Source organism: Poecilia latipinna, unplaced genomic scaffold (genome assembly GCF_001443285.1).
Source record: "Poecilia latipinna isolate Pla-1442-1.1 unplaced genomic scaffold, P_latipinna-1.0 Scaffold56, whole genome shotgun sequence".
Classification (NCBI taxonomy): Eukaryota; Metazoa; Chordata; class Actinopteri; order Cyprinodontiformes; family Poeciliidae; genus Poecilia; species Poecilia latipinna.
This window is the reverse complement of record NW_015112672.1, coordinates 263,318-290,670: the sequence shown is the minus strand read 5'-3', so window position 1 is coordinate 290,670 and position 27,353 is coordinate 263,318. Positions and strand designations below refer to the sequence as shown.

At 40.3% G+C, this 27,353-nt stretch overlaps 1 protein-coding gene across 2 annotated transcripts in view; it reads left to right on the top strand.

Moving 5' to 3' along the window:
- zbtb46 (zinc finger and BTB domain containing 46) overlaps positions 1-25,152 on the top strand; it is a 99,455-nt gene extending 74,303 nt beyond the window's left edge. The window contains exons 5-9 of one of the 2 annotated variants that reach the window (XM_015054394.1): positions 9,387-9,724; positions 14,933-14,975; positions 15,061-15,186; positions 19,782-19,957; positions 20,888-25,152. In XM_015054394.1, the coding sequence (XP_014909880.1) occupies positions 9,387-9,724; positions 14,933-14,975; positions 15,061-15,186; positions 19,782-19,957; positions 20,888-21,322 (1,118 nt within the window). In that variant the 3' untranslated portion in view covers positions 21,323-25,152. The remainder of the gene's footprint in view (positions 1-9,386; positions 9,725-14,932; positions 14,976-15,060; positions 15,187-19,781; positions 19,958-20,887) is intronic. The other variant, XM_015054401.1, reaches the window with a different exon arrangement.
- Positions 25,153-27,353: the final 2,201 nt, after the last annotated feature.

Here is a 27,353-nt window from a genome sequence, read left to right as displayed (position 1 = left end):
TTGAGAACAACAATAAGCGCCCGTTTAGAGGCGCACTATAACCAGAAGCCTGTTAGTGTTTTTGCATAATGTGCAATTACCAGTCCTCCCAGGGATATTTAAAGTTGTTTTTTATTTTCATAGTTTGTTTTTGAGTTAGTCCTTAACTTAAATTATAGTTTTCTTTGGGGATTAAATGTTTTACATATTCTATTCTTTTCCTCTTTTTTTCCTATTCAACAACCTAATAGTTTCCTGTTTAAAAGTGTGTGGTGGGAAAAAAAACAACAAAAAAAAAACCCGTTTTTATTTATTTATTAAGTCCGTATTTAATACAACTGAAACAATAAATTAAAATGGAATGATGTGCTTCTTAAAATATTAAAAAATTCATAATATTGCAAAAATGTTATGGAAAAAACCCTATGATACGAGAGAAAACTCTTGAATGGTGACTGCAAAGTGTTGACTCAGGATGACTGAATACAAATGCAAGAGACACTTTGCAAGGTTTTATGGAAGAAGGAAAAAAAGAGCAATTGAACACCATGTTCCTTTTCCTTTAATTGCTCCATTGTAACATGACAAAATGAAAAACAAATACAATTGACATGGTACTGTTGCAAGGCATTGTATGTAGCGGTTTTTGTCCTTAGTAGCACTAAATCACTATGAGCCAGTTTACTAGGTTAGACCTCAATGCATGTGTGTTTTTAATGTGTGCGTGTGTTCGCGTGTGTGATGCCATGGCTACTCGGCAGTGACTAAGTGAGAGAACATTTTGCAAGGCTCTCTCTCGCTGTCTCGAGAAAATTTTCTTGTTTTTTTTTTTTGTAGCCAGTCGGTGGGTCTGCCACTGAACTTCACAGAGGCAAAATAAACCAGCAGAACAACCACTCAGACTGACATAAGCTCATATTGCTCCACTTAGCCACATTAAAAAACACCAACTTTTGCATGCTTTCAAAAAAAAAAGTCTTTCAAACACAAACATGTCTTTTGTTTTGATTCCAAAAAGTTGTTCTTGACAAATGTCCTTAAAATACATATTTTAATTTCATGTATGTCTACCACTTTAAATCTGATTTTTGCAGAGTTGTACAATAAGTTTATTTGTAGTTATTTTAGAATTTGCACAAAATGTTTTTTTTGTCTTTAAATGTAAGGATCTACATTTAAATGCTGATACATCTGCATTTAAATGTTGATACATCTACAATGTAAATTGTATCAAGAAGCTTGATCTACATTGTATCAAGCTTCTTGGCAATTAGTCTCGTACTATCAGAAAGCTGTTTTATTTCCTTTTCAATGGGATATTTGAAAGGAAAGCACATTTGTGGGTTGAGCAGGAGAGTTCAGTTGGTGGTTTCCTTGGTAAATCCTCTTTGCCAATACAAATGAGTGAAGTTAGTGTGACAGTGTGATCATACGAGGAGTGGAGAGAATGGAATAGCATGTCCTCAACGCCATTAAACAGTTGTGGGATCATTCTGGGTGTGTTCTTTGTGACAGAGCGACACAAGTATGCCGGATGACTTGTGGGAAATGCTGGTTGAAGAATAGGATGCCATCCCACAACAGTTTGTGACCAAGCTAGTGATTAGCATGGGAAGGAGGTGCCAGGCTTTTGTCATTTTTATACGGTTTTCCCATGCATCGCTAAGACCCGTGTTTGCCACGTGGATATGGTTGTAAATTACCAATATGTCTCATTTCTACAAACTTGAATTCTTTAGCCAATAAATGATTGATGCTGACAAAAAAAAAATCTCTTTCTGTATTGAATGGTTTCAGTAATTATCACGATGCATTTTCAAATGAAATGACTTGTATCTAAGATATAATTGGCTTAAATGCAAACTCAAAATACACATTAACAATAACTAGTGAGATTAAATTGTCAAACTGTGCACTAAATTCTCTTTAAAAATTTGAGTTAGTGAATTAATCATGCCAATGTCAGCTATAAAAATGTACAAATACCATTTAAAGTACTGTTTGCAAATGCATATATGTTTGACTACAATCAGAAAATAATGCAATCAAGTTCACACAATTGTTTGCAGCCTCTACTCCATCTTACAAAAATTCTTAAATCGTGATGCCCCACATTTTGCCTGTTAGCCCTCATGTATTGACTGTCTTATTGAACTTTACATTTTCTGTTTCTCTATGAATTATTGAAGTCGTCTTTTTGCCTCGTTCTAAATTACACCAAACAAAAGTCAATAGCTGAATAAGCATTTTGGCATTGGCAGAGAGGATTTGGCAAGTTTTTTATGAATGCAGCCCACATAGTTAACTCCACAGCTCGACTCACAAATGCGTCTTCCTCACCAAAGTCACACCATTTAGAAGGAAGAATAAACCTTTCCAACAGTCTAAAAATTATTACTGAAAAAACACTGAAACAAAAATAAAGTAATCAATCAAACACATTTTTCCTTTCTTCTTCTGCTTACTTTATATTTGCATTTGATTAGATGTTTTTCTTTTGTTTTTGCACAATTTTTTTCCATCTATTTGAATGTTTTTAACTTTTCATACTGCATCAGTAATAACGTTGAGTTCCTTAAGTCATTGTTGACTAAACCGTTTTATATTTATCCGTGTTAATAATGCATTCATGCCCTGCAGAACGTGTGTGTAATTTGTCTGTAACAAGAGATTTTCTGTATTTTCCCATTTTCTTTGCTACTCGTGGAGCGTGTTAAACTGTCAGTGTGTATGCGTGTGTGTGTGTGTGGGTGCATGGTAGTGTGAGCGTGTATTTGCTAGAGTCCAGGTCCGCGTGGGCACATTTTGTGAGCTCAACTTCTGGGTTTGTTTCTTTTGCTTTTACTGCCATGTAATTGGATCTTTTGTCCTGAGTTCTCCCTGTTTTTGTGAGTGGAAGAAAAGATGAGAAAGGGTACAACTCCGAGCCCAGTCACATCTATTGAGCTGAGCCCCACTCACCTAAGCCATAAAAGACTGGGCCAAGCCTGAATGGACCAAAACACACACTCGCCATCGTGCACGCTCGCGCGCTCGTGTCCCTTCGCATCACCTCTTTTGTGTGAGTGTTAAGTGTGTGGGATTGAGATGTTTCTGTTGGCTCACGGAGGAGAATCAGATGCTGTCGCAGCACAGACAGCCTCAGAAAACACAAGTAGAGGCTTTTGGATATGCTTTCAGACTTTACAGATACAGTCAGCCTTGACTATCTGAATAAAAGATTTGGAGAATTCTGAGAATGTTAATCATTTGTTCCCTGCATGGGAAAGTGTCCTGAATGAGCCCTGTATCTGTATTTCAGTTGTCACCAAAGAAACCTCAGGGAGGGTTTTTTGGTTAGCCAAATACTATTTTGTATTCACTACACAATAGGGGTTGGGGAAATGGGCTTGCTGAGATGGCCAACAGCCTCCCCTCCCACCCCAGGTCTGTCCCTGTGTCTAAATGAGGACAGAGGATAAACAAACACTGTACCTCAGATTACTGGGCGGAGGAGAAGTCTGCCTGCTTTGACAGATCACTGTTCCCATCGTTGCTCCCTCCCTCTTTCTATCCATTCGGCTCCATTCGCCCCTTCGCCTGCCTTCTCTTCTTTCGCCCCCGATGTACATCTCATCCCTCTCCTGCTGTTTCTCTCCTTTTTCCCCTCCATACATTTCTCCTTCACCCCACCTTAACACCCATTCCTTCCCATCCTGCATTTTCTCATTTTATTTTCTTCTGGCCCTTTCCCCCTCTTTTTACTTCGGCTGGGGAACATCAAAGCATGTTGCTGTAAAATCCTGGGAAAGTATTGATCTGGGCAGAGTGGAGGTACAGCAAGGTCACTTGCTCTGATTCAAGAGAGCCCAGGAAATTTTGCAAAAGGCCTTGATGCAGAGCTTCTGTTGCTCTTTTTTTTTTTTTTTTTCCCCTTAAGTCACCTTCTTGTGTGGTTCATGCACTAAATATATACATAAACACACAAAATCTGACAAAAACAGTTTGTGTTGTTCCGCTTAATTCTTTCTAATCTGAGCCAGCCGCCACCTTGTTGACATTACATGGGATTCCGACACAAAGCCCCTTGTATTTACTATTCTTTGCATGGGACATAGACTAGATCCTCCTTGCATGTGGAATGCCAAAAATACAGTGGAACCGGACTGCATGTCAATCAGTCTCTAAAATCCAATTAGGATCATTGGGATTTAGCCCCACTACCCGTCTGTGTGTCAGGCAGTCAATGTCTAACAATGGATCGTGTCGGACCATCCCGGTGCACCTGTCCACACTGCCACTGTGTACAGGCTGCAAAGAACATCCAATTAACTGCCGAGATCATACTGACAATATTGAACTTTTCTCTAAACTGTCAACTCTCATCATTTCACATCAACTTTTTCAAATTGACTCAGCACGGACAATGTTGCCTGTAAAAGCGGGCGCTTTCACAAAGACTTTCTGAATGTATTTTGGTGAACAAAATTTTGCTCCACCTTCTGAGTCGCACACAAACCGACAAGAGGAGCTGTAGTGTTTAGTTTTGATTCCAGTAGGAAGAAATTGATTCTGAAAAGTCTTGGATGTCTTTTAAGTCCTGTGCCTTTTTATTTAAACTTTCCAAAGGTTCTGGGACCTGGCTCCAGTTACAGGAAGTCGGAATTGGTCAGAATAATTGCCTGAAACTATCTAGATTTGGGAAGGTTTCTCACCCATCTCAAACCCAAAATCCATTATAAAGTGTATGAGTCCTGCAATAAAGACTTTGTAAACATTTTAGTCATTAGATCCTTATTTTCACTTTTCACAGCTTATATCTCACTTAATCAATTGCACTTATAATTATTTGGGAACACATTCACAGACAGATATACATGAAAATATAGAGAAATATATCCTCGTTGATTGGTATTTCTAACAGTTAGCCCACTTGTACAATAACTGAAAAAATTCAGTGTTGGGTGTAATATCACTCCATATCTGAGTTTCCACTTCCCAGGCAAATGATTCACAGCAAAAGTTCTTTATAACATTAGTAATGATAAGAGGTATTTTCTCAAAGCAAAGGTGAGAAAACGGTTTTGCCTTAATTTACAAAGAAGTGACAATATCCCAGTAAAGGTAACCCGAAGAGAACAAATGTGCTTTTAGAAGAAATTGTACCTAACCTCTAGATATCACATTTAGAGAGATGTGATCCTTCCTTGTGTGAATTTAATTAAGACTAGTAATACACAGTATAGTTTGCACAACTGATTCTAATTCACATAATTGTGATTGCCAGTTCTTTTCTATGGCAAAGGAGATCAAAACCCAGGTGGAGATGTTGCTCATCTAAAACACAAGTCTTGCTGTAGTCTAGTTACAATGGAAGTGTCCAAATTCTGGGGCTACAGGGATGTAGCCTGGGACAAAACATAAAAGCTACCCTTCGCATCTCACAGTTGGATAAAGTTGGTGCTTGCTGACCCACTTGAGGTAAAAATAAACACACTGGATTTAAGTAACTTACAGTTACTAATAGTTTGCTGACTTGTTTTAATAATGAACACTTAACACAAAACCAAACTTATTACTTTGTGTGGTTGGTCCTCATTTTTCTGCTTCAGAGCTTCGAGCATAGTGCTGTGCTTTCAGTTAACTCTGATGTGTGGAGCTGTTGGTGCTCGGTTGATTATCCAAAGAGTGGTTTGAAATGTGGCAGCCTCTGCTCCATGACTACTCAACATTCAAATGACTTTTGTTATCTGGGTTTTTGTTAAGATGCTTGAAAATAGAAACACAACATTTTATTTCTGTGATTTATGCCATAATTTGATCCACCGTTGTGTTCTCAACAAAATCAAAAATCAGGTAACGGTAACAAATCTTTTAAAGTGCTCACATGAATGAAGTAGAAATTTGGTGAATTGGAAAGTAGCATGACGGCAGAACGGGAATGTACCTCCAAACTGCACAGTTTTAGTTACTTTGTGTTAATTTTCAAAACTCTGAAAGAGAATAAACTTTCAAAAGGGTCATTGCTAACAAGATGTCATTAAGCCTTTTTTCTACTAACAAACTTATGAAGTTTTAGGTAATTAGTTAGGATATTCAACTTAAGGGAGCTGCTTTTCTAAAGCTTAGAACCGTATAAGTCTTGACCCCATTTTAGTGGCAGATGGAGTAAAGGAAACAGGTTCTTACAAGGTCAGCTTGCTCCTTCAGCCTATAGTCACATGGAATAGATTTTTTTTTTGTTATGACCTCTATTTTCCATGTAGTAAGTCACTTTGGTGTGATGACTATTCTTTAAAGCTTGCCAGATTTCTGGAAAATCGGAAATTTGTGAGAAATCCATCAGTCTTTTTTAAAGAGCCCTCACACATGGTGAAGTTCAAAACAAAGTGATTAACACAAAGTTCAAACAGGAGGCATTGTCAAACAAACAAATAGACAAGCACTATTTAGAGAAAAAAAAAGTACTGATTACCTAAACTGGGTTAAAGGAAACAGTGATTGTCATGTTGATGGGCAGATGCTGGATGTAGACAAAAAAAATTAACCCCAAGATTATAAATAATGAACAAAGGACAAAAATGAATGATGTGCTTAACAATAGTAAAATCCAAAGAAAATATATTTTTTGCCCTCAAAAAAATGTCCTGAATACATTTCAACAAATGGAAAAGAGACCAGGGCATTGGCATGTCTCCTCCAAAATATTAACTTTATTGGCCATAAGCTGCTTTGTAGTTACCTTGCTTTTATACTTAGGCTAGTTATCCATTTACATGTCTATTTGTGCCAAGCTGTTACTCCTAATGTCGCTTGACTGATGTCTTGAGATATTGCTTTAATATTTACATAAAATGTTCTTTCCTTGTGATACCATCTATTTAATGAAGTGTGCTTGCAATTAAAAAAACAAAAAAACAAAAAAAAAAACAGCACAACACTATGGGGTGCTGTGGTGGTACAGGGGTTAAGCACAGCCCACGTGTGGCCCATAACGCGGCTGCTGCAAGTTCGATTCCTGGCCTGGTGGCCTTTGCCACATGTCTTTCCCCTTCTCTCATTGCCCACTTTTCTGTCAATTCACTATCAAATAAAGGCCACTAGAGCCAATAAAGCCTTACAAAAAAAAATAATAATTAAAAATAAACACAACATAATGCTGCCACCCTCTTTTTTGTCACTTAGGATGGTGTTCTTCAGCTTCCAAAACTTCATTTTTCTTCCAAATGTAATAATTGTCATAGTGGCCAAATACCAGAGGCCATAAATTAAAGGTGTCCATTATTGTGTGCCTTTGCAAGCTGAAATCTGGCTTTTTTATCTTGCTTTTGATATTATGACTTCTTCCTCCCTGACTGAACTTTCAACCCATTTTGGTACAAAAGTCAATGTGTCATTGTGTATAATGACACCAACTTCAGCCAACCTTTTGCTTTTGTTCTGGGTTTTTAGATGCACGTTTCACACCACAAAAATATCCATCTCCTGGATGCAATATGACAGCTGGGCATTCCCACACCGTTTATACTTGCTATAAGTGTTTGAACAAATGAATATTTCACTTTCAGTCATGAAAGACACCTGAGGGTTAACCAGATTTATAAAGGTCAACAAGTATCCAAATATCTCAAATATGTGTTTGGTGTCGACTCGGGATTCATCCACAGTGGTGTCATTGTTTTACTCAAATGTTGTTAATGAACCCATCAGAAACTTAAAATGCCATGATATCATCATGATCCAAGTTTTCACAAACATTATGTCTTTAAACAATAGTAGTATTGTTTAAAGACACAATATGTAGTGTACAGCAGGGTACAGAAAGTAACACAGACCTATTTATTCTGGCATTTGTCAAATAGTAATAATTATGGTATCATTACTAACCTAAAACAAGAAAAGTTTAGTCTGATGTCACAGTGAGAAAAAAAAGTGTATTTGTATACATTAATACATTTGAAACCTCATTTAAACTTGTGGTTCAATGTACATATACATAAATGAAAATAGAAATGTGTGTTTAGACTATATTTACATTTGAACCATATGTTCTTGTATGGTTTTATGTCTGTCAGTACCTCTGACTTGAATTAAAGATGCTTATCCAAATCTTGTTAAATGTAAGCGACATTAAAAAAGCCTGGTGTGTTGGAAAATTTAAAAGTAAATATAAACAATGTAGTTCACTTGGGAAAATAAAAATAAATCAACAACCATACACTGGGAAACTAAGGAAGGTGGAATAGAAGATACGTGCTGCTAACTAATGTAGCTGACACACTTCTGTCAATAAATTGATTCCCCTGAAATGCTTGTATATCTTATACCAGGACAGCAGTCCAATTAGATGGCTTAGTCACGCCACAACCTGAGTTTGTCTTAACTCAGTAAAACTCAGACGCCGTTAGAGCCAGCTAACAACGGGAGTTATTCCATAATAACGCGTCTGACAGGTGTCTTCTGCCAGAACGCCATTAGTTAATGAGCTGCTCTGCCTCACCTGTGGCTCATTCGTTTACTCTCCGCCTCCACTTCCCCTTCCACGCTCCTAAGGTTTTTCCCTCTGCCTCTGCTGGGGTGGGCGAGAAGGAGGACAGGGATTTCGACTCTTGTGTGTGTTCTCATTCAGTGGGAGTGGGGAGTGTCAGGCGTGGTAGTTTAACATTCCAGGAATCAAACCTCATGTATGTGTGATTCTATCCATTGTGCAGAGGAGGGCAGCGAATGGCGAACCCACTGCATAACTCCGGAGAAATCCCCCCCCCCCAAACACAAACATACTGCAGGACAACTTGCAACAGACTATCTTGTTACGAGAGAAAGAGTTTCACTTGTGCTGCGAGCTAACGGTGATATTAATGTTAGCAGAAACGCTCGTGTGTATGAACTGAAATTTCAAATTCTCCAGCCAGCGTGCCTTCACTTGTTGCTGGTAAACATCTTACACGCTTCTTGTAGTCATCCTTTGCCCAGCTTGTACAAAAAGTGTTCAGCTGAGCTGCAAGATGGCTCTTCTCCAAAACTATTTCCCTCCACGCTACAGAGGATCCTCAAGCCCTCTCTCCTTATAAGCATTTCACTGCCGCACACAAACACACACGCACATGCTCTCCCAAAACACACACATGCTGCCATCTTCTGCGCACACATGTGGGTGGAAGGAGAAGGAGAGCAGAGGAGCAAAGGAAAAAAAAAAGGGAGAGAGAAAGAGAGAAGAGAAGTCCTAACCCTTTCCCCTCAGCTGGTGGAAAGTGAAACTTTTGAGTTTTTCTTCCTCCCCCTCTCTGCAGTGTTTGTTAGCGTAGCACTGGCAGCCTCTGTGTGCCCCCCTGCCCACTCTCTCCCGTTGTGTTCTGGTGGCCCAGCTGCTAGCAGGGTTGCAGTTGTACGTGAGTGGGTGGGTGAGACTCGTTTCCTGTGCTCCTCAGGGCTCCGCTCCAACAACTACTGCAGCGCACTCCGGCCAGGGGCCACGGGGGCCGCTGTTCATAACAAACAGGGCGCTGGTTCCTCTCCTCCTCTTCCTCTTCTTCCTCCTCATCTACCACCATCACCACCACCTCCACCACCACCACCACCACCCCATCTGCCATCATCAACATCAGCATACTGCCCACCCTCTCCGCCCACACCACTGCACCTAGCCGAGCCTCGGCCCCTGGAGGCCCCTGGGCTGCGGGCCGGGGCGACACCGCTGCACTCAGAAGGACTGGACATGGAAGTAGAAGAGGCTCCCGAGGGCGCAGAGCCCTCCGCCTTGCCGGAGGTAAGCACACCGAGCTAAGGTCAGCTCCACAGTGCAGGCTGCTCACTGGGTGCCACTCCGCCTGAGAGATAAAAGTTTGGAACAAGGAGTTTAGCACCCAGGGGGCAACTTCAGCCTGCTACACACTCAAGGGGGTTGAGACTAGGCATGGGCCGGTTACTGGTGGGAAGGTTGTTTTTTTTTAAATATCCTTCCAAAAGATTTTTTTGTCATATATTTACTTGGGTTTAGAGTGAAATTAGATGCTACAGAAAGAGTGCCAAGGCAAACCAAAATATTGCCTCCCTGTGGAACATTAAGTAGTGCCACGTTCCCCGATTCTCCACCTGTTTTTGCACACTGCCTGTAAGATGGCTGAAAGAAGCATATCTCACTTATTTTCTTTGCTACAGCAAAGACAAACTCAGACGTTTGGAAATATTTTACCTTTCTAAGAACAGTAAACACTAAAAGAGAAAGGAAAACATTCTAATGTCAAGGTTCTCAGTTGAGAGAATAGAAGTAGGTGGGCTGTTTCCTCAAAGTCGGAGGTCAATTTATGCCATAAAGCTGCAGTTGGTAAGTTTTTTTTTTTTTTTTAATGTTTTTTATATATTTGTCAAAACTGACACTATGTCATGGAAGGATAATATGATTCAGATAACCTGTGGGGAAAAAAAAAAATCAAGCTCCCCTGCCTCCTTCCTCTGTGGTCCTACTGCCATCTGCAGAAATACATGACTCCGGTCAGAAACGACCAATCAGTAGCACGTAAAGACCCTCCTCCTGGCTCTGATTGGTTGTTTCTGACCGAGGGATGCATTTCTGCAAATGGCAGTAGGATGACCATTTGACCAAAAAGTATTGACTTTTTCACAATTTATCTGTCACACACTATAATATCATGACATAAAGAGAGTTTTAACAAATATGTAAAAAAAAAACAAAAAAAAACAACATATTATTAAAAAAGTTACTAACCGAAGCTTCAAGGTGAGGAGTATCTTGTCGTTAGAAATTGATTGGGTTGAGCAGGAACATTGGTGACAATTTTACCTTACTGTGGTTCCAGTCTGTCAGGGTGGAAAGAGGGAAAGAGCCATAAAGCAAAGCTCTCTAATTTCTTGTTTGTCTATGTTTTGGCACTCACCTATAGACAAAAGATGCAGAAAAATGAGACCCGGGGAAAAAGTGGTTGAATAAAGTTTCCCTGCAAGGTCGCTGATCTCAGACTTGGCGTTGGGGTGAAGTGTTCTGAGCTGCACACTGAAAAGAGTCACTTGAGGTGATTCAGGTATCTAATCAGGATGCCTCCCTTTGGAGGTTATCTCGAGATGCCGTACAGGGAGGAAACCACGTGGCACACCAAGAACTCATTAGAGATACCACGTTTCCCTGGGGACGCCTCGGGATCCCACCAAAACAAGCCAGAGAGGAATGTCCAGGTTCCCTTCTTAAACCTGTAAAACCTGCAGCTCAATCCTGACCAGCAAAACACTGAGCTATGCATAGATATAAACAATCCATTAGGCAACATTGTAGTTTTCTGTTCATAACAAAAAGCAATTAGTTTGTTTTTTGTTTTGTTTTTTTGTCTCAGTACAACAATATTGTGAATTAGTGGCACTTTAACATCAGGTTATCATACCATGAGAATCTCTTACCGGTCCATGCCTCGTTGAGAGGTGCAAAAAAAAAAAAAAAAAGTTAATGGGGGGTAATTTTTCATCATGTTGCACCTCTATATCTCATTCAGCCCTTTTCTGTGTCTCTTTCTTGTGTAAATATGCTACATTTCCTGCTGCACTGAAGTTAACAAAGCTGCCTGTGTTTTTCTTTTGCCTTTCTTTTATGCTTTTGACTCTGTTTCTTTCAGATCGCTGTCACCCTTCCCTCTAGTCTCCTTTCTCAGGCAGTCTTTTAATATAGCCAGACCCAAGTTTGCCTTGAAGCAGGGCGTCTTTGCATGGCATTAGAGATAATGTAGTTTATAGTGGTTACATCAGAGATGACACCTTTAGTCACAATGGCAGCATGCGCCCAGAGATAGCAGATAACGGGCAAAGGTAGTGTGATGAGACCGAGTAGAATCAATACTAGAAGACAAAGAGAGGTTTGGTCTTGTGGCTCAGGAAATTGTTTGTTCTGCTGTGTGTGTGTGTAGGTGTGTGTGAGTGTTTCTGTGTGTATGTGGAGGAGAGTGGGCGTGTGTGTGCGTGCGCACGTGTGTGTGTGTGTTGTGCCAGTTTGTGTGCGTGTGAGCAAGCATTTAGGAGCAGCATTTGATTTCAGTGGACCTGCCTCCCAACAAGCCTTCCTATCTCTACGGACAAGCCATCTGTTTGCCCAGTGCATGGTGTTCTGTTCTTAGAGAGGAGGAGGAGGAGGAAGAGTGAAGGAGCTGAGTAAATAGGCGGGGGTGAAGGAATGGCACGGGTATGGTGTGGATAGACGGGGGTAGAGTTTTACTCTGGTGCAGAAGGGATGAGATGGGTTTTGGCTGCACCTTACTGAGACCTCGAAAGATCTGCGAGCATTAGTTAGACGGTATTAAAAAAGTCATTTCTTAAGGGTTGTTATCCTGCATCTTTTCTAGTTCTTCTTGGTTCAACACATCAGAATCAAATGGTTTGTTACCAGGCCTCCTTAGAACTTAAAGACATGCAAGGAAGTAATTTAATCGTTTGAAGCATGGATAGAAATCACGCAGAACCCCGACACTTGAGGATTGTAGTTTCCCATCCCTGCATTGAATAGATAGTTTTGGACTTTCGAAGTGAGATGTAGGTGACCTGCAGCAGATACCGCTCTGGGGAAGTTCATTAAGTGTCAATTTTATTTGGTCCTGCAGCCTAAAGCTAATGGTTTGCACAGGGGGGTACAAAACCAAAGCTGATTTTTAGTATCTTAAATAACTCCAGTCTTAAAAAAGAAAAAGAAAAGAAAAAAACATCCCAGAGGTTTAATGAAAATGAACTGTTAAGCTGTGGTAATGTTTGCATTTGATGATGCTTTTCACCAAAACCAACAACTCTTTTGCATGGTTAATGAAGGTGGCAGGTGGGGTGCCAAAAGTGATCTTCCTGTGAGAATTATGCACGGAAACATCGGTCTGAATCAATACCTCAAATGACTCAATTTCTAAAAATACCGTAGGAAGGAAAGCATTTTAAATTCACTGCTTTCCCTACTCTACAGTTGTATATTCTTTACATGATCATTTCTTTCATGGATAACAACTATCACAGTTTCTCAGATTCTCTGTTCTGCAGATTGAACAATCCAGTGGCTTTAAGCGCCTGTAAATACAGATTTTCTAGCAAGCCCAGGAGGAAATAAATCCCTTTTTTAATGAACCTGACATATTCAAATTAAAGAATCTCAAGCTGGTGGTCTTCTATATTTCAAATTCCTATGATCCTATGCCCAGCCCCCCTGCCGTTAGATTTATTTTTTTTTACCAAATATTTTTCCAAAACAACGCAGACGAAAATATTGGGAACTATCGAACAACTTTAGGTTGTTCACTCTCTAAATACCTGTTGGGGAGGAGTTGACGCTCAAGACATCCTGACAACTCATCTTTGAACAAAGACATAAGATCAAGATTATGCATTTCTAATTGGGCCGTAGATGATGGATTTGAATGTGCATGGGAATGTGCACCATTTTACTGAGTTAATTCCAGTTTGTTTATACAGGGCCAATTCAAAAGAAGTTTAATTTTAATCCACTTTGCAAGACAAATAGACAGAAGCGTGTAATCAAATCCCGCCCAATCTTAAATATAGATTCAGTTCTGACAGGGGGAAAGCAAGGACACAGCTTTTGCTTATTTTTCTTTTGTCATCATAAATATAAATAAGCAAACTCCACAAAAAAAATCTCAGAAAATCTGGACACCGGGTGTACTACATGCATATTTGATTACTCGGTTACCTGAGTGTTTGATTATTAAAATATTCAACAGCTGCAACTTTATAAAGAACAGAACATGTAAAGCATTGTCAGTCAGAGTAACTGTAGAATGTAAAGGCGAAAAACTAAATTATTCTTGTGCTTTAAGGTAACACTGTTTTATTGATTTTTACACCGCCGTGCTTTTCTGCAAGGTCGCTGCCCTGACCAGAAACTCTTTAAATGCTTTGTTCTGTGTTTCACACAGGAAGATCATTGGTGCTGCACCACCACCTTCCTCTGTTTTATGTGTAAATAATCCTCAGCTTTTATGTAAATCTACACACACTACAACTGTGGCCAGAGTTTTTTAAGCTCATAAATCAGTGTTTGCATAGACACTTTGATGTTCCGTGGTTTATTCTTCCCATCAAATTCCAAGTTGTATGTAAAATTAAGGACCTTGAAATACAATCTGTATGTAGTGGCTTATTTTGTGTTTGACTTGCCAAAACTCCTGTTTTGTCAAAAATCATAGACTGCTATTTTGTATTTGACTTAATGATGGAATCAACCAATAAATTCCCACTTATTCAAAATTTTAAAAAGAACCTTTTCGCTACGGTTTTTCCTCTAAACCGGTTTTGTTGAGGATTTTAAACGTGACCTGCAGAGGGCAAGCAAATCAGTGACACTTAAACTGTCTTTTACCACAGTATCAAATTAAAGGTCATCATGTTGCTTCGTGATTTGTAAAATGTACAAATAATAATAATAATAACAACTGAGCTAAATGTTTTGCGATGAATTGTTCAGAATGTTGTCAAAACTGACAGAAAAATTGAGAAATGTTAATCTAGGAAAGTGTTTGATTTAGAAATATAAAAATATTTGGAACCTTGGTCTTTGTCCCTCTCTGGCTAGCTGTTAGCTTTAGCCTCATGGACAAGTAATACAGACTCACGCTAAAGTAAGCAACTGCAGGTAACCTTTCAACAAGCCTAATTTTAAAAGTCCTTAGTGTACCCATTAATAACATCTCTACTTATCAGTGTCAGCCCCTAAAATTATGTAGTATCTTAAACTCTTTTATGACTGCAGTTTTTGTTGTTTGCTCTCTTCCTGTTTCTCCCTCTTTTAACCAGTTTTTGCATAATTATGACCATGTTTTCCTTCTTTGAACTTTTTATTTCTTTATATCTGGTTTATGCATGTTATAAAAAGGGTTTGCTTTCACAGCTTTACCCCCTCCCTGCCTTCTGCATGCCCAGACAACATTCCTTACAGATTGCACAAATGTGTGTCGCATAACGGAATATTTTGTGCTTACAGGGGAGCATAAAGGAGAGAGAAGACATGAAAGACTGCAGCACAGGTAAAGTTCAAAACTTAACATATAGAGAATGTGTCAAAATTGGAGTGTCCTTTTTGTTTCTGACTTAAACTCCTTGCTATTTCAGCTTTGGAAGATGACCAGTCCCCTGTCGAGAGGGATCAGATGGGCGAGGGGAGTTGTGCCGGTGGCTCGTCAGTGCCTGCGTCAGTGTCCGTACCTGGCACGGGATCTAAAGGGCCGCTCGCGCTGGGTGAGGAGGCTGGATCAGGGGAAAAAGTCCTGCCAGAGCACGGTGGCTTCTCACAGGGGCTCGCCTGCTCCCTGTGCAAACGGCTGTTCAGCAGCCTGGAGCATCTCAGGGAACACGAGTACCACCACACCCTGTCTCTGATGGCCCTGTCCCTGGACTGGCCAGGCATGCCGGGTCCTCTCCACCAGCCAATCCAGCCGCGTCACCAGTCGCAGCCCCAGCCTCCCCTCTTTGGGCAGACCCTCTACCGCCCCGGAGTGGGTGAGCCCGTTCCGGCCCGCTACTTCTGCTCCCACTGCCCCGCCAGCTTCACCCTCAAATCCAACGCGGACCGTCACGAGAAGACCATCCACTTTAAGAAGAAGCTGATGCAATGTGTGTACTGCCTGAAGCACTTTCGGGATCGCACAGACCTGCACCGGCACCTGTCCTCTGTGCACTCCAAAGAGAGAGGGCACACCTGCCCGGCCTGTGCCAAGGCTTTTAGCACCCAGAAGAACCTGGCAACGCACGTTAAAGTGTGCTGCCAGGTGGCCTTAGTGCCAGGAGCCATACTGGGAGGCAGCACTGGAATGGAAATGTCTCAGGGTGGGCTTACAGACCCGCTGTGGCGGCTAAACCAACACCTGAAAGTTGACAGTTACAATGGCAGTATCGACGTGGAAGGCCTGTAGAGTCACTCATACCCATTTGTAGTTAGAATTATACCTTCACTTACATTTCACATTCATGCCAAAAATGCTTTGTAGTGTTATTATCTCGGAATGGAAGAATTCCTTATGATCAAACGTGTGGAGCACTTTTCTTTTTTTTTTCTTTTTTTTTTTACACCTTGTTAAATATCATTCCATTAGTATTATGTAATAATAACCCATTTAAACTTATGACAATTTGTCAGAAGTGCACAATTGCTATGCAAAATGAATCCAACGGAACACCCATTAAACTTTTGACCCATAATTTATGCAATGTTTGAATAGTTTTAGTAAGAACTATCTGAACCCATAAACCAGGTGAATAACTTTTCACTGCCGTGCCGAGCCGACAGACGGGGGGGGGGGGGGGATTTTCACTTCCTCAACTTGAACCACTTGCCTGGTTCTCTGTCACCAGTCACCACTGTGACTAACGCTTTCATCTCCTTTTTAGGCAGAGAGATCTCAATCTTTGTGTCCACCCATGCATTACGTGCACAAAGACGTTAAAACGGAACCCATACCTGTCAGCCATAGTGGGTTGAAGCCCAAACAACCACACCACCTGCAGGAACTTTGCAGGACTGCAAAAAGAGAAGAGAATAAGACTTTTTGCACCCGAGTCACTATTATATAGAATTGGAAGATAGTTTCTAAAAAATCCTGTGATAGGTCCAGATAAGATGGACTCACAGCAGTCGCTCTGACGCCCTGAAGCTGTCAGATGAGCACAGATGGAGAGGATGTGCTGAAGAAGACAAAGCCTGCTTAAAACAATAGGCCAGCAGCAGCTTGGATGGGGGTTGGTTGGTGTCATTTTCTCTCTTTATTCCGGCCACCTTCTTAGATCCAGATCTGTGAGTGCTGTAGTGGCCGAGCAGGGCAGGACCTGGTCAGTAATCGGTCCTCCACGGCTTCGGCCCCCCTGTTGACCTCTTGACCCCCACATCTGAAGTGGAAGCAAGGGCCGAGGGGCAGAGGCCTGTTAAACCAGTGGAGCTCAGTGATGTCACGGATGCAGAGCGATAATGGCGCTGTGGTGTGCTCCGGGCAGAAAATGGGGAATCAAGTGAGACAAGTGGAAAAACGCATATGAATAATAATAAGGGAGACAGTGAGGGCTGTGTTGGTGAGCAGCAGTTGGACTGAACAAGAGCTTGACAATCATTGCTAATGTGAATTCGCACCAGTTTCTGCCAAAACACTTTTGCTTTGAGTTTACGATAGTTGAGCAGCAAAATACAGTAAAACCCGATATTGAAAACTTGTCTTTCTCAGTAAATGTATTTGTCACTGGGGTATTGAAATGAAATTCATGTCAGATGTTGGTAACGACCTAAGCAATACACACCTACAAAGAATCACAAATTAACTTAAAAATGTGTGTGTGATAAAGTGGATTGACAAAGTATTGCCATAAGTACGAAGACACGTTTACTGAAATGAATCGAGTATTTACTACAAAAATCGTTTTTGGCAATAACATCTTGAGGACATCTTTTTTTTAGAAAAACTAGTGGCATGTATCACTCTGGTGTAATTTTGACCCATATTTCAACAAAAACTGACTTCAAATCTTCAGGAGGTCTTTTTTTTTTTTTAAAGGTTTTGTTGGCTCTAGTGGCCTTTATATGAAAGTACTTTGACAGGAAAGAGGGTTATGAGAGAGGGGCACTTTAGTTCTGTCCACAGATAAATTGTACACAACTCAAGTAATTAACTGGACCAATCGAGAAGCTTTCTGTGGATTTTAAGTTTTTGTTGTTGTGTGTTTGGGAACATTGTAGGACATAACATCCCACTCACTTCAGGGTCTTATAAAGGATGTCTCGGTAAAATTCTCCATCTATCCTTCCTTTTAACCGTATGAAGTCTGCTGTGTTTGGAAAACCATCGCATGACATACGCACCTTTAAACGTCACTGGTGGTGCAGAGTTTTTGTGGTGAAGTTTAGCACCATTCCGTCTCCAAACGCACTGGGTGCAGTGACGTCCAAAGAGGGTCATTTTAGTCCCATATGACCAAACTATTATTTCATGAGCTTGTCCACATGTTCTGCTGCTAATTTTGAAAGAGCTTTGAATTGTTTTATTCCTCCAACAATGGAGTCTTGTGCAGTGAGTGTGCACAGTGGCCATTTGGTAGTGTGCTTGCCTTTTTGTTTTTGGGCTTTCTAAAGTTCTCTGTAAGTGACCCCTGACCCTTAGACAATTCTGATTGTTCTTCTGATATTGTCTTGCAATGGTTTTGTCTTGCATTGAGCACCAGGATGCGGCTGGCATGTTGTAAAGTCATAATCTTTCCACGTCCAGATTTTTAACCTGTACAGTACGCATTGGGACTTTAGGAGATTTAGAAAGGGCTCCATAAGTGATGTCTTGGAGCTTGTTGTGTGATATCTTGGTAATGAGAGAAAACTTTTTAGAATTCATCACTCAGGACCAAAACAGCTGATATTTTCTGACAATGATAGGCGGGGTATTTGCTTTCTAAATAATGGGAGATTTTAGTTGTTCTCTTGGGTTTTTGTGTATTGTTAAAGCTTCTTTTCATCACAACTACTCTGCGTTATTTCACCTTATTTCCTACAACGTAATTCATAGATGTATTTCTTTGTGGTAGTGGATTACTTGGGTTTTTTTTTATCAACATCTGCTTTGGAACTTTGTCTGTGGAAGCATTAGAAACAAATATACTGAGAAAAACTGTGTTCACTTCCTATTTTTTTCTTGCCACATTGTCTTGTTACAGCAAAAGTTTCTCAAATACACCTATACCTTGAAGAAGATACCCATGATTCAGGTATTCACCTGCTTTTGTCTTTTTAGGTGCTCTTTATTAAAGCAAAACTTGAGCCCATTGGGATAATTTGTCCCTTTTCTGTTGCAAATGCACAGAAAACTCCCAACTGCCAAATGCTTTATGAAATCCCATCTTCAGGTAGCACATTTTGCAGCTGAACAGAGTCACAGCTTGATGGAACTCAGGAACTGAATGGGAAATCTGCGGAGGTAGTTGTTATGTTGTGGTATCTATGCGTTTGAAAAAGTGTAAGTACAGGAAGATATGTCCAGATTTAGGCTGAATAATGTATCTTTGAAACCCATGTACTGTTCAGACATCTGTATGTTTGTTTTTTTTTTGTTTTTTTTTTAAACTGTAGAATTCATGCTGTGATTAAATTATGGTTGAAAACTGAAATTTTGTTGCAGCTCCTTTTTTTCCCCCCCCCCCCCCCCTCCCACCCCCCAACATTTGTGTTTTGCACACATGCACACTGACATTCACGAGAATTCGTCTACTTCAGAATTTGAAAGCCTGACTCTGTTGTGTGGTTTATTTGTCCTTGCATGTTTTTTCTTCTATTTTCTTTCCTTTTTTTTTCTTTTTTTTTTCTTTTTTTTTGATGTGCTGTCAAATGTTTAACGAGAGCCGAAGCCGATGGAGGTAATTACAAGCGATGACCCCCTCCTTTGTATATGCAGTAGATGTGCACAGTGTGTGTTGTGCCTTTAAACCCTCGTCACTGTAAAATACAGTTTCCCCTCCATCGTGTCGCTGATTTTCTTGTCATTGTCTGTGTTTGCCTTTCTGTCTGTGTTCTCGCAGTCCACACCAGAGACCTTCTAGAGCACCTTAGGCAGACTCAATGTAGTGTCATGTGTTTATAGTATCGCTATGCCTTTATTGCTTTAGCATGGAGGAAGAGCTTGTTTCCAGGGCAACTGTAGCTTTGCCTGGGATTGGGATGACCATGGGAATTGATGTTACATTTCTAGCCCATGCTGCTAATTAAAAGCAATAACTGAAAAGAGAAGTCATGTTTTTTTTTTCTTTCAAAGCTAATCTTTTGCCTCTTCCTTTTCTTTTTCTCCTCCCTCCTTTTTCTGTCCTTGCAGTGAACGACTTCACAGTGATCCGTAAAAAGTTCAAGTGCCCATACTGCAGTTTCTCTGCTATGCACCAGTGCATCCTTAAGAGGCACATGCGATCCCACACCGGTGAGAGGCCATACCCATGTGAAATTTGCGGCAAGAAGTTCACCAGACGGGAACACATGAAGAGGCACACGCTGGTGAGTGCTATCTTGCAGCCGTTGCCCCCTAGGGGTGTCCTGTTACAAGTGTGCATGTGTCATCAAAAAAGACAAAAAATAAAATAAAAAATCAGTTATTCAATTTAAAAAACAAAATTGATATTTTCTGTTCCGTTCGATGATTATGGCTTACATTAATGAAAACTCCAAATTTTAATTCTTAGAAAGTTTTAATATTACGCCCGCCCAATAAAAATTGCTAGAGAAGTTAAAGCCACTCATATGTGGTCATTAAGCTGAGTTTTGATACTTTTGATGGTGTGGGCAGGAGTCGAGACCTGCTGGAAGATGAAATCGGCCTCCTCATAAAGCTTGCCAGTAGAGGGAGCCATGGAGTTCTCTAAATTGTTCAGGTTTACACCTGTGCTGATTTCATCCTTGATAAAAACACAATGGACCAACACTCGCAGGTGACATGACTCCTCAGTAAGTCATGTCTTACTGACTTAGTGATTACACACTCTGAACCTGGAACCTCACTCTGGACCCCCCACATTTAGGATTCGGTGACTTTATGCGCATTCTGTGAACTGACAGATTCTATAGTAATGACCGTGTGTCTTACCCTTGTCATTGATCTACTAGACATCTGTCAAGTTGCTACTCTTCCCCATAATTGTATGGGCCATAATATGACATTTCTGTTAAAAATAAGTTTTTAAAATGGGCTTATGTAATCTTAAAATGTTCTTAGAAAATGTGTTTTATTAGCTCTGAGCCATAAATATCAAAATGAACAAAAAATAAATACTTGAAATACATTTTCATGATACATAATCATGGTGTATCATGCATCTATTTAGATGAGCTTCACTTTTAGAACTGAATTACTGAAACTTAAAAAAAAAATAATAATTGAAATCCAAACTGTCACTGAAAAACACACAATGCTGTGTCTCCATCCCACAGGTCCACAGCAAGGACAAGAAGTACGTGTGCAAGGTGTGCAGCCGGGTCTTCATGTCCGCTGCGAGTGTTGGGATCAAACACGGCTCTCGGAGGCATGGGGTCTGCGCCGACTGCTCGGGCAGGGGCATGGCCGCGCTGCTGGACCACAACGGGGAGACGGGCGGGGACATCTCCCCCGAGGAGGAGCTTTATCCTGGGGACCGGTTTCACGACGACCAGGCGGAGTGCGATGGGGACGGGGAGGAGGAGATGATGGTGGAAGGGGACAGTGAGATTTTGGGAGAAGGGGAGGAAGAGGCGGGGAAGTGGAAGGACTCAGGGATGGCCGCCGAGGCGCACAGAGCACTGGACAATGAGAAGGAGGAGAGCGACTCCTCGGCTCAGGAGGGGGAGCAGCAGAATGGGAGTGAGAAGGACTTTGCTTGGATCTCGTAGAACCCGTCAAGCCTCCTGCTTGTGGCTCGTCAACCAATCTCTGGAGATCTCCTCTGATCTCTCAGGCAGATTCCTCTGCTCACTTTACCCACTCGCCCACCCACTGTGGGCAGGCCTTCCTTTGTACGGAGATGCTGTAGGGTGATGCACGACAATGATCGAAACACTCAAACACTCCACACACACACACACACATGCACGCACGCATACACACTTTCTCAAGCTTGACCGCCATAGAAGAAGAGTAATCAAGAGATGGCTTGAGTGCAAGGCTTTTTTCCGCTTACCTCCTCCACTTCAGATGCAGTGTTTTTGTGTTTCTTCTTCTTCTCGAGGGTTCAGGCTGGAGTCCAGCCGTTTTCTGCTCTGTCACAACAGGTATCGGGCTGCCAAGGACGCAGCCGGCGCTAGACTGCAACTTTGTATGTTTGCCATCACAATCATTGCAGAAACCGAGGATCACAGGCAGAGTAAGGGGAGGGGACAGCCAGGAAACGAGGGCGTCTCAAAGCGAGAGTCTAAATCTATTGCAAAGATCAAGTGTCAGGGTTGGGGGACTGCGATGCCCCAAGTGACACATTTTCTTTTTTGAGTCCTACTGCCACAGACTTGCACTTTAATAACAACTGACTCCTATCAAAGTCCTGAACCCATGGTTTACATTTTTAATCTGATCTTTACTTACCTGAACAACTCGGTGACCGCACCTACCTTTAAGGATGTACCTTATGTCTTCTCTGACTGTTATCGCCAGATAGAAATCACTGAATCTTTGTGCAGATTGCTGATCATAGAGCCTATGCCTTTTCAGTGGGGTCCTTAATCTTTTCTTCTGTTAAGTTCACCACCTGGTTTCTATTGATCCATTCCAACAGAAGCTGGAGATTTGTACATAAAGATGTAAAAGAAAGGGGAAATGAAGGCTGTGTGAGACAGAGAGAGACAGAGAATGAACTTTGCTTTTACAAATTGGGGAGTTTAAAACAAAACGTTTCTGCTCTGACAGTCGATGCGAGTGCACAGTGGACCTACCTTACACTAACAAACACTCTTTGTCTCTCTCGCTTGTCTCTCGTGCTGAAGTTTGTGAAGATAGGACCTGTGAGCCAAGTCTCTCACACCTTTTTTTGTTTTTCTCTCTCCCTGGTTTTATTCTGTTTTGTTTGATTTCCTCTTTACTCAGACGTGTAAATTCCAGTTTCTCCACACAGAATATGCAGACACTTTTCGTGGTTACTCTTTTGCGTGCTCCAGTTCCTCCTGCTTTGCGAGGTGTAAAGATAAAGGATTCAACGTTGTGCTTGAAATTCAGAGATTTCAGTATTTGTAGAGAGTGTAATATTGATTTGTTATTTATTGAGAACCATTTTTTTCCCCTCTCTGTGTCTGCGTATGTGTGTGTGTGTGCGCTTGTGTGTGTGTGTGCGCATGTGTGTACGTTTGAATGAAAGTCTGGCGTCTAGAAAGAGTCTACACTGATTTTTAAGATTATTTCTGAATTTTTTGGCAAAAGTTATTGACAATTCAAGTGAGGCTGATAACATGTCTTATTATTATGAATAACTATGATTATTGTTGTTGTTGTTACTATTAATTATTCTTATTAAGTGCTGGATGCTAAGCTTTACTGTGTGTTTCTCTTTTTTTTTGATATTTTATATCTTGTACAAAAAGAAAGCTTTTATACTTTGCCTTGTGGATAGCAAGCCATGGGGCTTTTTATCAACCTTTTATTGTGTCGGTTTACGCTTTTTTTTGTCGTATTTACTTCTTTATTTTTATTTTTTTTACTACTGAGGGGGAAAAACACACTCACTGTCCTGCTCCTATGTTGAATATTGATTGAAACATTTTATTCAGCTTATGCTTTTTACACCACTAATGTACACTAATTGATTATTATGGAACCAAAAAAGGAGAAAAAAATATACCAATCTAGTACTTTAGTATACATGAAGTGCTTTTGTTTTGCGGTCTGTGTTTTAACGAGTGCTTTTTGCCTTTATAGTCGTGGTAAACGGTTCGTTGTTGGGTTGTTTTTATTTTATTTTGTTTAGTTTTTTTTTTTTTTTTCCCCCACGAGCCTGTCGCTATTCATCACAATCGGATTAAAGAAGTAAAGAAGTGCACGTTTTTTTTTTTTTGTTGTTGTTTTTTTTAATTATTGTTGTTATAAATGAAGGGCTGCGTGAGAGGGAACAGCTAGTTTTTTGAAGACTCCAAGCAGATTAGATTTTTATTTTATATCTTCACAGTTAAAGTGACACACAGTGAAGCAGTTTGCAGACTAAACACTCCTCTCTAACGCAGGTGTGTTGAGTCTGCAGTTTGGATCTCAATCTTAAAAAAATAAAAATAAAAAAATGGAAAAGAAGTGCTGCAGCTGTAACATGTCGCCTGTGATAGTTGCACACATCAGGCTCTCTGCTCTGCTGCCAGTGCCATGGACTGTACTTCTCATCAAAAAGAAGAAGAAGAAAAAAACCCTCAGCACAACTTGTGATGCTTTCTTCATTTCTAGCAGCTCAGCTATTTAATGTGTTTTTGATCCATTTATCAAATTGCTCTTTATTTCTGGGGTTAATAAAAAAAAAAGACAATGGGGTAGACATTTTGATGAATGTTAGTAATGGGTGTGGAAGGAGCCCATGATCAGTGACAAATCTCTGTCCTGCGGTGCTGTTATGGCCACTGAGAGACATCTGGATGTATGTTTGATTCCCCCAGACCCTTCCCACCCCACACTTTACTCTCTTCTCACGACCTGTGCTGTATGTCCTCTTCCTCATTCCGGGTTGTACTTCAGGAAAACGTCCGCCATCGACCCCTCAATATGTGCCTCAATGACATTTTCTTTCACCCGCGTGCTTGCGAGATGAATATTTGTGTGTGTGGATAGAGATTATGGAGATGTGTTTTGTTTTTTGTTTTTCTCCTGAGAAGACAAATCATAACGGGGCAACTAGATCCTCCCTCCTTTTCCTTGACCTTTCGTGCCCTGATTCTGTGGTCTTAACTTGCATGCCTGTGTTCATTTTTGTCATACCAAAGCGACATCTTCAGCATCTGCGCACGGCGGTCTCATTCCACACAATGCAAAACTGGAACTGTTTGCTCTTTTTGCAGATGAATATGGGTATTCTTTGACGTGTACAAACTGCAATCCTCATTCAGCCTGTATAGCTTGACTCACACGTGAAAATCATGAAGCCATAGATATGGGTATATCTATATTCTACTATATTTAAAAAAAAAAAAAACAAAACAAAAAAAATTTGGCGCTTTTTACTTTAGATTTTGTTCTTCTACTAAGAGTGATGTGTGTATACCTTCATATATATGAATTTATATTACTATTATATATTATTTATTTACTCTTTCAAGTTTCAAAGGGTCTTTCATTTGTAAAAGGTCACACTTGAAGCTTGAGGTTTGTTTATTTTTGTTGGGAATATTTGTTCAATATGATACTGACTTTATAATGATTATTATCATAATCCTGTGTTTGTAACAAAATGTGGTAATCAGAAAAAAAAAAAAAAAGAAAAAACTGTCCTGTTTTTACTCCTGTTTTGTTTTTTGGGCAGACTTAAGTGCTCTTGTGCTGATTTTTATTTTTTATTTTTTCTGTTTGTTTTTTTGGTTGATAGTACTGATCACAGAACATTTTTACGGTCAACCATAAGCCTTCTGTTTCGATGTTGGGTCGAGCCCGCGAGTTGTCCAAGCCTCTTTCTAACTTCATGTTTAGTGGAAGAATTAGCTTGACTATTATTTGCAAAATCCAATCAGTCTCAATAAATTTTGAAATTGCTGCTGTAAAGACATGAGCAGTGTCTACTGTGCTTTTTTTGTTTGCTTCCTTTTGTCCACTGGGGGGCGCAATAGACAATTTAGAAAAAGGAAAAAAAAAATCCGTTGGGATAATTTTTGTCAAATGTTCTTGTCTAAATCTCCAGACATGTTGCACTCCAGAAAAACTTGTGAAAAACATCCTTAAATAAAATTCTAGTTTAATTTCTATTTCCTTTCAAAAAGTGACCCCTGGTATTAGAATTTTAAAACCTTGTTTTAAAACCTGGACTGCAATACATCTTTATAAACTTGAAAAATGCATTGTAATAATGGAATTTTGATTATGTGTTAGACATCTAAACAAAAGTTTAACAGGGCAAAGTCTAGGGCTCTCAAAAGTACTTGAGATCCAAAACACAAATATACAATTTATATTGTACCAGCATTATTATTTTTTTTTCTTGCAACATGAATTTGGTTAAGTATTTCTATGTTAAGTACTATTAAGAGATTTTCACATATCTTTACCTAGGATGTCAAAAAAAAATCTGATGCCAGACGTCTTCCATTCAGGTTTATTTTTCTTTACCGTCACATTACATCACACAGATCAATCACATTATAAGCATCATACATGTTCATCCATCTTTTCAAGCACTAGTGAAAGGCTTGACATTCATACGAGTACTCCTTGAGTGCACCACTGCTCAGAAAGTGCTTTCTCCTTGTGTGTGTGTGGGCCTGCTGATGAAGACCAGGAGCAGAGCCCACCCAAAAAAACAGGAGAAATCTTGGCCTCCAGTGAAGACCCAAAGGCTGATGTCACGTTTCCGCCAAAAAACTCTTCCAGCACTGAGTGTAGTCAGGCCGCTCCTAGTACGTTTGCTTCCACCATCAGCCTCGAGTTCCTGGATACTGAGAGGGGAAATCTAACACAAAACCCTTCAGTGTTGTATCTCCTAACATACACAAAAATAAAGAATATGAAAAGAATGAGCAATGCTAGACATGCACAACGTCGTCAAACTCAATCAGACAATCGGGAGAAAAATAAAAGCGTAAGGCTCAGTAAAAACACAACAGCACTGAAAAAAAAAAAAAGGTCATCAGAGGATGGGGTTTGACAAACGCCTGGACAGACAATACAAGCACAGGAGAGGGAGGTGTGGAGCTGCCATTGCAATGAAATACATGTGATTTTGAACAAATATATATATTGTTTTTTTGCTGCTGCTCTTTAGTGAACAAAATGAAAACTGACATTCAGGAAAGCAGCACACCAATTTTGACGTATTTGGTAAGAGAACAAAAAGGCTTTTTTTTTTTTTGATGCACATTTCAAGGGTTTAGTTTAGCTTAATGTACTGGCTAAAGGCTTGGGTGGAACCACAGTGAAGCTGAGTAGCACACAAAAAGGAATTGCTGCGGTGAAAGGAGAAGCGGGGAAAGACACGAACAGCATGCTGTCTGTTGGAATGCGCTGGGCAGGATAAAGATGCCCCAAAAGGTAACAATTTCCATTGTGACCGAAAAGGTTGAAAGCCATCCTGACTTGAGGACAACTTCCTGTCACAACCCCAAAAAAAATTCAAGACAAAAAAAAAAAAAAAAGTACACAAACTCACACGAAATGACCGAGTCGGCCGAATATAGAGGACAAACTGATAAAAGTGGATCATAAATGTCACCAAAAGGCATGAAAGTTTTTGTTCCGCTGTAAATAGTCATTGCACAAAGATAGTAAAGCAATACTGCATGGTTGTGTTATTCCATATGATTCATCAGTGTGGCGACAGATGTTTGTAGGCGTTAAGAAACAAAACAAAATAAGGACGCACAACAATTTCTCAAAATGGCTAAGCTAGCCAGCAACTACACGAAAACAACAAAATGAATTTTTATAAGTTGTACATTCAACAGGTTGTCAATTTTTTTCTCCCCTTTGCCACTAAGCTACAATATACATTGAATCAGTTCACTATAGGTTTGCAATTGCCTTTAAAAGTGAAAAAAAAGAACATATTCTGAGCAACAGTAATGTAAAAAAAAAAAAAGAAAAAAGACAAAGTTTCCTTTTCGTATAACAAAGATACAACAAAACAACATGTGACAAAGCCTCACAGAACTCTTTATCTTGCTTTATGTACAACAAGGCCCTGAAACTGCAAATGTTATGCTGTCACCGCATGTTGTGTGTGAACTTTGCCGTTTCCCGCACACCCGTCAGCAGTTAGTG